Source organism: Pezoporus occidentalis, unplaced genomic scaffold, assembly GCF_034315485.1.
Source record: "Pezoporus occidentalis ecotype Australia unplaced genomic scaffold, CSIRO_AGI_Poc_V1 ctg53, whole genome shotgun sequence".
In the NCBI taxonomy this organism is placed as follows: Eukaryota; Metazoa; Chordata; class Aves; order Psittaciformes; family Psittacidae; genus Pezoporus; species Pezoporus occidentalis.
The window spans coordinates 1,922,951-1,938,616 of record NW_026915866.1 but is presented as its reverse complement, the minus strand read 5'-3'; the positions used below and the strand labels follow the sequence as shown (position 1 = coordinate 1,938,616).

Genomic DNA, 15,666 nt, shown 5'->3' with positions numbered 1-15,666 from the left:
GAAACATATATCCTGGGATAAATACTGGATGTGTAGGGATGGGATCAGAAAGCTAAGGCACAGTTAGAGGTGAATTTGGCACAGGTTGCCAACGATACAAAGGGCTTCTACAGAAACATTAGCTAAGAAAGCAAGACTAAATATAAGAACTAGTGATAACTGATACGGAGAAGGCTGGGGTACTCAACAATTCTTTTTCCAACATCTCTCAAGCCCCTGAACCTCAGGGCAAGGAATGCAAAATGAAGTCACTCCCATCGTTAAGTGAAGATCAGGTTCAAGACCACCTCAGGAACCTGAATATACGTAAGTCCATAGGACCCAGTGAGATGTTTCCCAAGGTCCCAAGAGAATTAGCTGAAGTAGTTGTCAAACCATTCGCAATCATACTCAAAAAGTCATGGCAGTCAGGCAAATCCCCACTGACTCAAAAAAGGGAAACATCATGCCCACTTCTAAAAAGGAGGACCCTGGGTACTACCAACCAGTCAGCCTCACCTCTGTGCCCAGTGAGATCATGGAACAAATCCTCTTGAAGACATGTCAAAACACACGGAAGACAAGGAGCTGATTAGAGACACCAAGGGCAAATCATGCCCAACTAATTTGGTAGTCTTCTACGATGACTGATGATTGCATCAGTCAAAGGCAAAAAGACAGATATCAACTACCTGAACTTCTGTTAAGGCTGGAACAGGCTGCCCAGAGAAGCTGTACATGCCCATCACTGAAAGTGCTCATAGGGCTTTCAGCAACCTTGTTTAGTGAAAGTTGTCCCTGCCCATGGCAGAGGGGCTGGAACTAGATGATCTTTAAAGGTCCCTCCCAACCTAAATCATTCTATGACTGTAATCCTGCAACCTGGCTCACGGAGATAAACTTTTAAAATTTACATGGACTCACTGTCTTAAATGGTTGTTTCTAACTAAAAGAAAGGTACCTCTAGTTTGGCCAAATGGGACATAATCTAGATGAACTCATAGCACCTACCTGCATGTTTCATTACCTTGTCATTAGATGAGCAATAACAAGAACTGCTGGGACATCAATATATGGTGGGCAACCATTCTATGCAGATGGCTTGGAATATAGCTCCTTGCAGAGGCATTTCTCGCTTTATGACCAAAATGACCATTTGGTTAATCACAGACAGACGACAGCCATATCAAACATCTCACTTTCTTGACACAGATCTGCTCTTTTAAAGAAAAGTTCTCACACATCCATACGCTATGGAAACTGCACCAGTCCCTACAGCAACAGGATGCAACTATCAAACTGAGCAGAGGCCCAGCAAAACAAGAAATGGAAACAACGCTTAGAGGTAAGACTTTGCTTCAGCTCAGATGAACAGTGCTCAGAAACAGGCTTCAAGGCACCAATAAGAAATAGTCAAAGCAGCAGCATGAACTTACTTTTTACTTGTATTTGTTACTACTCCCAGCAACAACTTTTTTGTTTGTTTGCTTTGAGGGGAGAGGAATTAGACAAAAAATAATATTACAAAGCATCACTTTAAAAGGACTTTATCCTATTTTCATGCAAGCTCTAATTTTTCAGAACGACTTTTGTCTCAGCCCCATTGTTTGTCTTCAAAGTACTTCTAGGCTTTGCCCACTGAAGTTTCAACTTCTTAGCAAGACAGCCTGAGTCCTGGTTTATACACAGATTCTATAAACTTTACTTCCCAATACACTAAAAAAATACTTCTATGCATTCTAGAACTAAGTTTTCACTAGATGCTCCAGAGATCAGATTTATCTAACCAAAATAGGGGGAAAAGATCTGAAGCAGCTAACCAAAACCACAAGCATCACTTAACAGTCGGAACTCTTTCAGCAGGATGAGAAGATACCTTTCAAAAAGGCTCCCTCCTCCCTCAGTGACTACCCACAGCTGTTTCTCCGTAAGTAGGTACATCTTAACTATGATTAACTTCCTACATGTAGGAAGCACAACACAATTGCTCCCTGGTACACCAAGTTCTGCCTACCAGTGATTAAACACACATAGGGGGCGAGAGAACAAGCAGAAAGTTCCAGAGGCTGTGGGCAGCACAGCAGGCTGACAGTATCCTTCTGCCCTCAGAGAAAGAGCCAGAGTTGGTAGATTGCTCAGCCTACACAAACAGCAATTCAAAACCTTGATCTTGCCTGATCTTAATGAAGTAAATATTCCCATTTCCTTTTTTCGACGAGTACTTTTCAAGTTAGAGTTTTCCATTTCAGCTAACAGCGAGGAAAGACAAGTACATACAGGTTATGCAGAATGCAGTCCTTCACTCAGCAACCTCAAAACTTTAGTGTGACTGCAGCTTTTTTGTCGTTTGGTTGTTTTTTTTTTCATCATGCAAGAGATGGCTCTGTCATTCCAGAACACTCCCTCCAAGCACAAAATCCACACCAAAAGCTATATAGTTTAGAGGAAGCTTTGGGTTTCCACAGGGAACTTAAGCTTCCAAGTTACAAACAAAAGAACAAAACCAAAATCTTTGAACTAACAAGCAATAAAGGGTAGCACACTAAAAATTTATTTAATCCCATTTATTTGCATTCATGAACATGCATTCCTTTTCACAGAATCTCACTGAACCATGGAATCGCTGAGGTCAAAAGGACCTCTGCAGATCATCTAGAACAGCCCCCACTGCTGAAGCAGGGCCACCCATAGCCACTGGCACAGGACTGTGTCCAGATGGCTATAGGCAGCCCCAGATCCCTCCAAGGAAGGGAAGTCAACAACCTCTCAGGCAACCTGTGCTGGTGGTGGTCACCCTGACAGTAAAAAGTGTTTCCTGATGTTCAAAGGGAACCTCGCATGTTTCGGTTTGTGTCTATTTCACACAGGGGCTTAAGAATCACACCTCAATGTGCTCAAGTAGGCATTTGGAACATTATGTTGTTAGTGTTAAAATGGAATAGAAAGCCTTTAACCAGAAGAGCTTTTTAATTAAAAAAAAAAACAAACAAACAAAAAAAAACCCTACACCCAAAAAAAAACCAACCCCAAAAAACCCAACATTAGCCCATTTGGAGATGGCACAGGTAGAGGCCTCACTATGCAACAACTAAATCACACCCCTTTTCCTTGCAAGTGAAAATTTCGCAGCTGCTTGCTCTCTAAGCATTTAGAATCATGGAACAGTTAGGGTTGGAAAGGACCTTAAGATCATCTAGTTCCAACCCTCCTGCCATGGGCAGGGACACCTCATGCTAAACCATGTCACCCAAGGCTCTGTCCAACCTGGCCTTGAACCCTGCCAGGGATGGAGCATTCACAACTTCCTTGGGCAACCCATTCCAGTGCCTCACCACCGTTACAGGAAAGAACTTCTACCTTATATCCAATCTAAACTTTCTCTCTTTAAATTTTAACCCGTTACCCCTTGTGCTATCACTACAGTCCCTGACGAAGAGTCCCTCCAAAGCATCCTTATGGGCCCCCTTCAGATACAGTTTTAGTATGCTATTTTGTTGAACACCTAGAAATCTTAACTGCTGCCCTACTGTCTGTGCAATATATGCTTTCATCTATATCCCAAGATGAAAACTACTTTAAGGACAGGTCTTCATTGCTTGGTCCCAGTTTCACTTTTCTCTGAATGAATTCATGTTTCTACTTCAGATTTTACTCTGAATAAATGCCAGCTGTACATCCGATATCCCACTTGAAAGATTAAGGGCCCTTCTTTTAGTGTCCTTGAAAAGCAAAAGCAGCCACCAAGGTAAATCAAGTCAACAACTAGCAACCTGAGGGGAAAAGTCATTGCGGAGAGTTAAGAGAAATGAAAGACCAAGTCCAATCTCTTCCTGCATATGCATCGTGTCACCTCACTTCTCCCCTTCTTCCTGGGCTTAACTTGTCATTTGCTCTACCTCCTCCCCACCAGCAGGACAGGCGGACAGGGAATAGGGGGGTTAAGTCAGTTCATCCTATGTTGTCACTGCTGCTCTTTCCTCTTCAGTGGGAGGACTCCTCACACTCTTACCCTGCTTCAGTGTGGGGTCTCCCGCACAGGAGACAGTCCTCCACCAACTTCTCCAACATGAGTCTTCATGAAATGCTCCAGCGTGGGTCCCTTCCATGGCTGCAGTCCTTCAGGAACAGACTGCTCCAGCATGGGTCCCCCATGAGTCACCAGTCCTGCCAGCAAATGTGCTCCAGCACGGGCTCCTCTCTCTATGGGGACGTAGGTCCTGCCAGGAGCTTGCTCCAGCACAGGCTTCCCATGGGGTCACAACCTCCTTCCGGTGCCCCCCTGCTTCACCACGGACCTCCATGGGCTGCAGGGGGACAGTCTGCCTCACCATGGGCAGGGCAACCTCCGCTCTGCCGCACCTCCTTTCCTCCTTCTACACTGACCTCAGTGTCTGCAGGGCTGTTTCTCTCAGATTCTCACCTTTCTCTCCAGCTGCAATTGCTCCCACACAGCAACTTTTTCTCTCTCAAATACATTATCACAGAGGTGCTACTGCCTTTGCTTACTGGCGTTCTGTAGGTGTCGTGTCCCGCACCCTTCTAACCCTGCCATGCAAGCCCAACACATTATGCTATCCATTTCTTCCCACTGAATTTTGCAGGGAAAAAATCTTGCAAATCAGGTGATAGACTGCATGTGGAATTAGCTATGCGGCTATCAGAATGCATTGTTTGCCAGCGCACTTAAGTCTAGCACTCAGGAAGCAACATACAGAACCTGGCCTGGATCATAATTTTTTGAAACAGAAAATAATCAAAACCAGTTTCTCTTTTTATTGCCAGAAGAAATACACATTGAAGAGATTCAAACCCTAGCACAACTGAAGAGCACAGCCTTTTCCAGGCTCTTCTAGATGAGAACTTCAGTGCCTACCACCTTTCAACAGCACAAAACTGTTATAGGGATGGCAACTTAGTCACACATCCTATGGAACACACACAGTAACTTTCTGATATGATTAAGAGCTAAACTGTTAAGATTAAAGAAGCCCCAGAAAGCCAAATAACTTTTGAATATTTCACATAAAACTTGGACCTTGTGCCAATTTTGTAAACTCATCCTTAGTCCACAGCATAGTTACCAAATATTTAAGAAATACAAGAAGTACATGAAACCTCAGTACATGAAACCAAGCTGATCAGCCTATGAAATTGTTGATAAAGCTACAGGCTGGCCAAAAGACACTGCCATGCCTTCCTTATACACAGCAGTGCAAGTCTTCTCCTATTATCAAGTCCTTGACAAGCAAGTATTCTACACTGCAAAAATCTCACTGTCAAGTAAGATACTTTCACTATTGTGGGTCTCACGCTACGGAAGGGCACATCTGATCAGTCTGAGTGGGTTCCTCTCCTGGGTCACACCTGTGTCCTATGCCATCCTTTTATCACCCCAATAAAAACAAATTGCTGCAGCCAATTCCTCTTGGCTCCCTTGAACCTTTGACATGTAAGTTCAGTATCCAGTACCATAGGTAGGTCAAGAGCACTGTGCTTAACCAAGGAATTACTCAGTGCTGCTTGCCTGGACAAGACATGAGCAAAACATGAAGCAGCATGCACCGCAGGATTCACACAAGACACTTCAGCCTTTCCCAGAAAGGATTAGCTTTGTCAAAGAACCATGGTGCATCTGTATAAACATAAAAAAATAACACAGTGAATTAGTGGGGCACAGGAGTCTACGTTCACCATGAGTCCCAGCTGACAGAAGACTGATAGACCACACAGAACAAGAGGCAAGTGCTCAGTATTTTCCGTAGGCTTCAGACACCCATAGTTCATTTGTGCAGTTCCTCTACATTTCAGAAAGAGCAGAACATTAAAAATAGACACCTTCCTTTGCTCACTGTATAACAAATATTTAATTGCATGCACATTTTTTACAAGCAAGACCTTTATATGCCATAGTAATACTTTAATCAATGTCTTCCATTAGACTAAAAAAAGCATAGAATCTTAGAATCACAGAATAATTACTCTGCTAGAATGGCCCCATTCATTTATGCCTTAGCAGCTACACATATATCTAGAGATTGATTTTAAACCACATATGAACTGCATTAAGACCATATGGTTCCTCTCAGAAGCTAAAAGCAAATATTGCTACAGTGTGCTACAGTAGCACAGTCTCATAAGATTAAGTATGTCTGCAAGATATTCAGAAAACCACTGTAAACTGGGATGGAACATCTGAAAGCTGTTTCAGTGTCTGCAAGAGCCATATCTGTTCATTACTCTGTCCTGGATAATATGTAACTTCCTCTTTGCCTCCCTCTCAATTTGCTAATAGTTAACATCAGAACTTTTGAAGACATTACTTCCCATAAACATCCTACAGCAAGTTTTCCAACAATGTTTTGCATACTATCATACACCCTCCTTTGCTGCAAATAACCAGATTGTGATTTAATCAACACTTGTAAAGAAACATCATAAAATATTGAATCTTCTAATTCTTCACAGATTTGCCTGTGCCAAGCAGACAAAAAAGGGCAAAAAGACTAATTTACTTGATACCTGAATTTTAGGGAAGAAGAAACAGAACTGGGAAAAAGTCTAAACTCACAGACAGGTTGTAGCATATTAGCTGTCAATACAGTTCGAACCTAACAGAAAGACAGATGGCTTTCAAAATATACAATGTATAAAGACCCAGACAAGGCAATCCTTCTCAATCTTCATGAAGCCGACTTTTAGCAGTACAAATACCATAATATAAATGAGAGCCTTAAGGACTCTAAATAACAAGGTAACATGAGAGGCTTTACAAGCCTTCAGCACCACTAGTACAAGATACAAAAACAGTAAGTCATTTTATTGGCAGAATCCCGAAGACAAGCCTTTTTCAACCGAAATAATGCTCATTTTCAATCAATCTGTACAAAGCACAGAGTGTTATAAAGTTTACTACTAATTTTGTTTATGAAGAGGATTTTACCTCAGTATTAATCAGTTCAATGTTTGGTCCTCTCACAAAACACTGTGGTAGGACACTCCCACCTTGCATCAATGATCCACTCATTTCAAGGCGCCTGGCACTCCATGACCTTTGTCAGGCATACATGGGTGACTGACAATGCTCACAGATTTTCTTCATAAAGCATCTACCACAGCAACATGTGCACAGATGCAAAATGCCAGCAGAAAGGATCCCCCAGAACCTTTACAACAACCAGCCACACTCTCATTTTGGTACCTTTTTCCGTAACTCCTTTTCCATAGCTCCTTTGAACTGCACTACACTAGCAGACCTGATGCATGTAGATGTCACATACTGAAGAGGCATCCTTTACATACAGGTATTGATCAACTTCCCTTCTGTCTTTCCACAAAAGTCCACCAAGGAGCACTGCAGTTGTACGTGCCACAGCAGAGTATCCTAAACCATTTTCTGTAGTGACTTTAGACAAAAGTCCTGTTGTCCCACACTCCAGTCCACTGTTACTATGACAACAATACTACAATGCCTCTATAAATTACCAGTGTATGACTTCAGTCATGGGCTCCTCCATCCCCACCAGCTCACAGAGAAGAATCCTTATACTCTTTGAAGAGGGAATATGAACTACAGACTTATAAGGAATTAGAGTAAGATCCAGCCCAAGAAGCTTTGATTTCTGTGATGACTATTAACTATTACAAACTGACTCAGCTTAAACCAGTGGTTAGAGGACATGAAACTATTTAAAACCATGAGCAAGAACTCCAGTGAGAAAGCAAAAGCATCTTCCACTCAACCTAAACCACGGAATTTTTATCTTATGGTTGCTATCATGCAGGGTTTGACAAAGACCACAGAAAAAGCAGTATAAGTAGGCAAGCATATTAAGTCTTTGTGCCACTGTGTATGCAGAGGATTTAAACCCATTTGCTACTCAAAGAAGCAGAGTTCCACACACATGCTACTACTCACAGAGCAGAAACAGACCAAACCAATTCATAACCTGAATAGTCTGATGAGCCTGTTTCCACAACAGATTTGGCTTTGATCATTAAACATCTGAGTAATAAATACTATTAAGAACAGCCAGGGGGTTTATTCCATGTATCTTGACAGATAATAGATAGATGCTGTTAACAAGGTCTTAAGAATATCAAATCACATGGTACTTTTGCTCTGTATGTCAATGTTAACTGCAATCAACACAGGGTAGCTCCCCACACTGTAAGGATTAATTCATGTCACCCTATTGGACAAAACTCACATTTCTGGTACACAAGAACAGTCTGAAGTTCTTTAAATTGTTCTGTAGCTCTAAAAAGTTCAAATAAAGTCATTGTCTTCCCACTGCAAACTCTAAGCAGTCAGTAGCAGAAATGTTCCAACTGTGTGGTCAAAGCAGGAATATTAAGAATATTCAAGAACTGCTGATATAAACAACATAGATAATCTCCAGAGGTTCCTTCCAACACTAGCGATTCTGTAAATAGTTAAATATTTTACACGAAGTCCTCACTTGAGAGCACTTTCCAATGAACTTCCTAGCCTCTGAATATTGGATTCCCGAGATGTCTCTCTGAACCTAAGCTTCCTTCTAGAGCACAAGTTCTCCAACAGAATCTTTGGGAATTTAGTACATCTCTCCAAACATGCATAACCAGCTCCTAATACACCTCAATTAGCAATATCCCCTTTAATACTTATTAAGAAACTATCGGTCTTTCTACAGGCTTTTGCCAATCCAGCAGCTAAATCTTTAGTCACTATGATAATTTTTCAGTTAAGATGCTAAAGCTTCTTCCCCTCACCACTCCCCACCGCACTCCCCACCCCCAAAAAGAACTTGCTACTGCACAATTTTGCTCTTTGAGGGCACTTCCTGTGATTTTTTTATTTATTTTCAGGTAATAACATCAGATGCATCTCTAACTTTTAGAGCAATACAATTCCTCTGCTTGGAAGGCAAAATGCTTTGAGTATTACAAAAAATCTCAAGGGGCAATAAAGTCATAAATTGTAATAATTTCACTATTTGCTGTACATGCCTTCTTTGCAGTTGAATGATTGGGCAAATCCCAACTTCTACAATTCCTTTAAGGTTTACTGCGCACTAGTTGTACCCATAAAATACCTTTTACAGATTTTTTTAATCCTGCCAGAAGGCTTATCTGCCCTGCAGGAAGGGGTCAAATCGTATTCCCAACACATTTAAGCCTGAAGAAATGCAATAGCAGAAGGTAATAGCTGATGAATTCTTCTCCTTTCACAGTTGTGAGGAAGCACAGCAGCGTGAGCAATGTTTTGACATTCTTAACAAAGAGACATTTAAATAACAGTGATCCATATGCTAAGGGGAGGACATGTAGGTTGGAAAGCCTGCTACGTTAAAAAAGTTTTAGTTTACTTGCTTACTGTATCTTTCAAGTACAAAGAGAGTAATGGAAAAAAAAAAAAAAAAAAAAAAAAAAAATCAACTTCCTCAGAAATTCTCTGGTCAGAGAGACAAATGCACCTTGACATTTCCATTAGAGATGTTTCATAGCACTATGGCAGTAAACTCATCATGCCAAAGGATCTTTGCGGGAAATTTCAACTAGCCCAGAGGAATCCAGTAAAAGCATTTGTGTAGTGTAATATTAAGTAATTCCTGATGGATTCTTAGCATTGCATGGACTAGAAGTAATTTTTTAAAACTTCTCCAGTTTTGTAGAGTGTTGAAGGGAGCTTTTTAGTAGCTAGAATTTGGTAATTTTAGGGAAATAAATTAAGTACACTGTATGTTCAGATCCATAAATCAAGGCATCACCATAGAAGATGCTCACAATTCGCGTATTTGTGTAGCATGCCCTTAAAAACTAAGCAGATGTATGATACCTGAGATCACTTTCAGGCTAGCAGTCCTGTAATAGTTTTTACAGTACTTCACTGGAAATCCACCTGGGGAAAAAAAAAAAAAAAACACAAAACAAACACACCAAACAAAAAGCTCTGCAGGAACCATAGCCTCTGCAGAAACACACACAGTGGAGGGCAGAGCAAGCCCAGGCAAAACTGCATAAGCACAGCTTCTATAAGGCTATTTTTAGCCTGCTTTTTTTAACAAAGAAACAAAAATTGTGTTGCACAAACACAGTTTTAAAGAAGCTGTTACCACCCAGGAAACACCTTGGAGCTAACTCCCATTCCATGTTCAGCAACCAGAAAACCAAAATAGAAATAACATGAAGTTACCCTATAAATCTACTACACCCAGTTTTTATATCTCTACCACCAATACCAACCCCTAACCTAAAAAACACCAGAAAAGCCAGAAAAGACAATAATTCCAGAGTATTTAACAGGATAACATGATGGAAGACTTACATTTTTCACAGCTTGGAAAAGAGACATTTGAATGAAGAAGAAATGTAGGCCTATAAAAACACAAAGGATGTGCAGAGTACAAGTAGAAATGACTATTCGCTACTTCTCATGAAAGTCCTGAATGACTTGTAATAAAAGTCATAGAGAATAACATTTTGAAGAAAAGGAAGGGTTGTTTTCTTGCTACAAGACTACTAAATTGTAAAATTCTCTTGCTACAGAACACCTTCAAAGCCAAAAGTATAGCAGCATTTAAGAAATAATTAGACCTGTCTTTCAAGAATTTTGTGTACCAATGGCTATGTAACACAATGGAGACGCAGCCTCTGCTTTATCAAGTTCCTAAGCTGCTGATTGCCATGAGAAAGAAGTATATACTCAAGCCATTCATTAACCCTGAGCATCTTCACTACACACCACTGTTGGAGAAAAGTGAGCTATGTGGATCTTTGGACTGCAGTAGACCCTCAGATGAAGAAATAGATCATCCTTTCTCTCCAGCCCAACCTGCACAACAGTTGCTAACCTGACATCACAGCATTTCTCCAAACACTTTACAGAGTTCACCATTCATTCATTATTCCACGAGCAAACATGACACTGAGGAACAAAACCACTTTTAATTAGCTCTAAAAACAGTCCACGGACACCAAAAATACATCTTCCTGACAGGTAAAGCAATCCTAGGAGCCATAAATACTAGAGAACACTTACCTAACAATTGGTTTTTATGCTTCAATTCATTTAGTCCAAAAACTGATTACATAGCAAACAACGCTTTAAATTGATTCAATTACTTAGCAACTAAACAAATCTGCAGCTAAATATATTGTAAGAGATGGTCAGCAAACTAGCTAAGCACTGCTTATCATCCTCCAAGATATCCCACATTTCCAGACCCAGGACACAAACTGCCTAAAAGTGCCACAGTCTCTATTCCTCCCAAACTTGGCACACTTGTATTCTCTGCCTTTAACTTCCAACACTGTCCTATGATTGCAATATGCAACCAGTAAAACAGAAGAACAAGAAATCCTATCAGTCATTTGCTGGAGTTTCCTGGAGTAGAAGCTTGTACATAACCTGATGAGTTTTCATCAGTTCATGTACACTTCTTATTTATTCCTAGTACTTGAGCATAAATATGCACACTCCATTCCAAGTCTAGGACACAAGAGCATTCTATAGTTGTAGTGCAGTCACTACCCAGCTTTTGCTGGACTTCCCACTCTGCTTCAATACCTTGAGTATTCCTGCAAAAAATCATTATTCCTCAATGTGCTGCATCTCCACACTGTTCAGTTATCCCTTCTGCCTTTTTGACCTGTAAAGTGGCCAAAAGAAAAGATGCAAACTGGGGTGGCAAAGAAGAAGGGAAGGCAAGAAGATAAAGTGGAAAATTACCTCCATTTGAAAGAAGATGCCAAGAATAGGTAGCCAAACAATACAGCTAGATGACCAAATCTTACACAACCTGCTTTCCAGACAGACATCCAAGTTCAGCAATAAATTCAAGGTTACGCCAGGATTTCCAGAGACTGCTCTTCAGTTAATGCATTTTAAAAAACATGCCTTGATTCTTTAAAAAGGAACACTCTTAAGAATATGTTTGGGATGTTTTGGGTTTTTTTTTTTACAAGTTATTTTCTTCCATCTTTTCTGCTGTAACAGGTATAAATAGCAGCACGGTACAAGTATATTCCAGAAAGCTGTTCAAGTATTCCTAGTTAGAATTTGTGCCCTAAGCAATCATTATTCATTATCCCTATGCATAATGTGTTTCTTTAAAAGACTTTGAGATAAAAACTAAAGACCTTAATATAAAAGTTATATACAAAACCACTGGAAATAAACAGGAACTTGCAAAAACCAGCAAAACATGCTTGCCCACTAGATGTAAAATGCAACCAAACTCACTGCAAACAAGAAAGAATAGAATTCTTTATCTACGCTCATGTTCTAGCAGGTTTATGGAATCATAAATCCCAAAGTAGCATCATACTACAGTACATATTAAATCTAGTGACTGGTGACACTGCCTTCAGTAATAACTCTCACTTAGATTGATCAAGTACCTGACTGAAGTACAACACACATGGATATTTGTAACTAAATTGAGCACAACCACATCATGCTTGCTTGTTTGCAATAAATTTCTAAAGGATTCCCAGACTCCAATCTGCCTGCAAGTAGCTTTGTGAGGAGAACAGCATCTAGTACCCGCAGCCCTGCTCCATGCTGCCAAGGAACCCTACAACTGCAGTGAACAGCAGAAGAGCTTTGGGATTTGATCAGTACCACATACTGAATATTATTTATTTTATATATATACATATATATATATCATCCCCTTAGTCTAACACGTAGAGTCACAGAACAAATCTGAGCATTAGAACACAGAATGAAGTTCTGTGTAATACAAGACATAAATTTGATTCTGTACTTCCTTTCATGAAGGCCACAACTTACTAAGCTAGACTATACCTTTAAAGGTATCACCAGTTCTTTGATCATGGAAATTAGACCTAAATAATCTCAAATCACTTTCAGCACTGTACATTAAAATTGATGTACCACAATCTCCCATCTTGATCTGACCTACCCAACCTCCTCCAAAGAGTACCAGAGAGCCTTTAGACAAACCACCCAAAGAGATAAAGCTAATGCAAGAACGTGTCCTGTAAGTTATGGAGCTTTTTCTGCTGGACTGTAACAAGTCTTTAAGCAAATAGATATTATCTGAAGTTCTGAAAATTGTGTCTTGTTCTATACGTTATTGTCCTAGTTTCATCTGTAACTGTTATTTTTCTTCCTTGAACAATCTTATGTTCGTAATTTTAACTGCGGTTCCAAAATACTCCGTGTTTGATAAAAACCATTATGTTGAGTAGTTACTAGGTGTGAGAAGACCTAGCATTGATAAATAAGTTCAAGGAACTGATCTGAGTATCTAAAAAAAAAAAACCAAAAAAAAAGGAATAAAAAAGTAAAAATAGAAGTTCCTATTTAGAAACAAAGTGATACACAGAGAAAAACCATAAAAGTTAAAGACATCCTGACTGAAGAGCTGTTTATATGTTCTAGACACATTTAAAATGATTGAAGTGTTCAATTTGATTTGAAATTGCTTTGGCTCCAGGCTACAGCACATACACTGAAGATATATAACCACTGAACAGTGGTGTCCTGTAACTTGTATTGGAAAGCTCCAAATGACTCATGAGCTGTTTCCCCATACTGTATAGAGTGAAAGGTTAACCATCTTTCCAACCACTAAGACAACATACAGAGCAGACCAAAAAGACCTAGTAAAGCTAGTTTTCTTGAGAACGACCAAGTCAGACAAACCTCCATATTCAAACTCTTGACTATTGTAATTTAACAGACAAGGAGACTTTTCCTAACCTCCTCTGCTTAGTTTCATATGCAATTTCAGCAAGGCTTGTATTACAAACCTTGGAAAAGTTAGCCTTAAATGACTATCACTATACCTACCTGCAAGCTTAGAAGATGTTATCTTTTAAGAACAAGCAGTATCTTTCATCTCAAGTCCAGCACAATAACAATTACAACTGCACAATACATGTATCTGGTAAGAATTTAAGAAGTGACAGACACTTACCAATACACACATCTATCTTCCCCTTGATAGCAGCTTCATGCAAAGGAGTATAGTTCCAATTGTCTCTAGCATTTGGGTCTGCCCCTTGACATAGTAGCAGACTAACCACTTCTGCATGACCAAAGGAGCAGGCGTTGTGAAGGGGTATCAGCCCTCCATCATCACGAGCATGAACATTGGCTCCTGTTTGTAGCAAGTGCTCTACAACATCCTTCCTTCCAAAACCTGTAAAAGAACATATTTCTGTTCATTCATCTGGTAAAACAACATGATTTAATATTTAAAACTGTTCACTTAGCCCAGTGTACAGACATCAGATGATATTATTCATGTCCCTCTTCTACTGTTTGTTTCATTTCACCATCAAGTGCAACTATATTCACCTGCTCAAACAACAGTTGGAAGATCCACTTAAACTCATGACAGCGGTGTACGTTGTATTATAAACAGCTTCACTGACTGCACTGTCTCATGAAAAAGTTCTACAATAGGCTTGCCATTCTTTTTCCAGAAAAGATTATTAGGAGATAAAAATGAAATAAACACTGGCTTTAAATTTCTGTTACAATGAAATACTTTGCAGACTCCACTGTGGAGATGACAGAAACAGAACTTAGGTTCAAGAGGGACAGTTTAAGCTAAAACACAAGTGTTCATTTTTGTACCAGATTGCATCTCAAAGGTAAGATTCCATTTCTTAGAAACCTCAGGGCTAAAAGCAGCATCACTGGAAATTTTAAAAGCCTGACACTTTAGAAGTTATTGTGTCTCCTGCTAATGATGGATACCAACCAGCTTAAGGATGAAAAATCCCATGTATATGAACTATGTTTCTGAAACAGCTGAATTAAATGCTGCAGCAAATGAAATACCAACACAGTAGCGCTAACTGGCAGTTTGTAGCAACTCCACAGATCACAGATCAGAAACATAACTAAAAACGTTGTTTCTCGAAAGCAAATACAAAGCTCAAGTGAAGAGACAAAGAAGCTATCAGTTCTCCCTCAGATGACCACAGCAAAATGATGCTGAAAGTGACAGAAATGGTTCTCAAAAGTCAGTACTCTCCACCGCAGGCAACAACTCATGCACGAAGACTTTACAAATCACAATGTTTTACCCCAGATCAGTAAATCCCTGGATAGGACCTCCATTTCAATGAATTAAGCCCCCTTTTTGCCAGAGTACTGTACTAGTTATAGCTATGCAGACTTATGGCACAGAATTAGCATGCTTTTCCCCCAGAGTCCATATGGTGAGACCTCTAAGCCAGATCTAGCAGCTCTGCATCCAAACTAGCTTAATCCAGTTAAGGCTAATGTTCTAACCCAACATCCAGCTTTCAGTCAAATGGCAGGCTAGCCATTCTGCAGGAATTTACAGCCTCCTCAGTGAAGCACAGAGTCCTTCAACATCCTCTCCTGAAGGCCGTAAGTTTTCTGGAAGCTGACTAACGCTATGGTTAAGGCAAGCACAGCCACAGAAAAAAAGCCCCTTTACCAAGGTTTACCGTGGTTTGAGTTTTGATGACAATTTAGCAGCATCTTTATTTCTGCCCCAAGCAAGCAGGTAGAAGAACAGTCTGGGGAAGACATCATGGATACACACACAGATGCTCACATCTAGTAGTAGAAAGTGCAGCAGCTTACACTTGGTTAATCCTGTATTGTAATGTAGTTCAAGTGTGCCAGCGAGCAAGTACAATTTGGTTACTTTTGGATAGCTATAAGGATTCCTCAGTCCCCACTGTACAGAGTCT

The 15,666-nt window shown here is 40.1% G+C and overlaps 1 protein-coding gene across 2 annotated transcripts in view; it reads right to left on the bottom strand.

The window, feature by feature from the left end:
• The window catches only part of TNKS (tankyrase), a 139,949-nt gene that overhangs the window by 114,736 nt on the left and 9,547 nt on the right, over positions 1 to 15,666 (bottom strand). For both annotated transcript variants that reach the window (XM_062637562.1, XM_062637563.1), the window contains exon 2: positions 13,908 to 14,132. In XM_062637562.1, the coding sequence (XP_062493546.1) occupies positions 13,908 to 14,132 (225 nt within the window). The remainder of the gene's footprint in view (positions 1 to 13,907; positions 14,133 to 15,666) is intronic.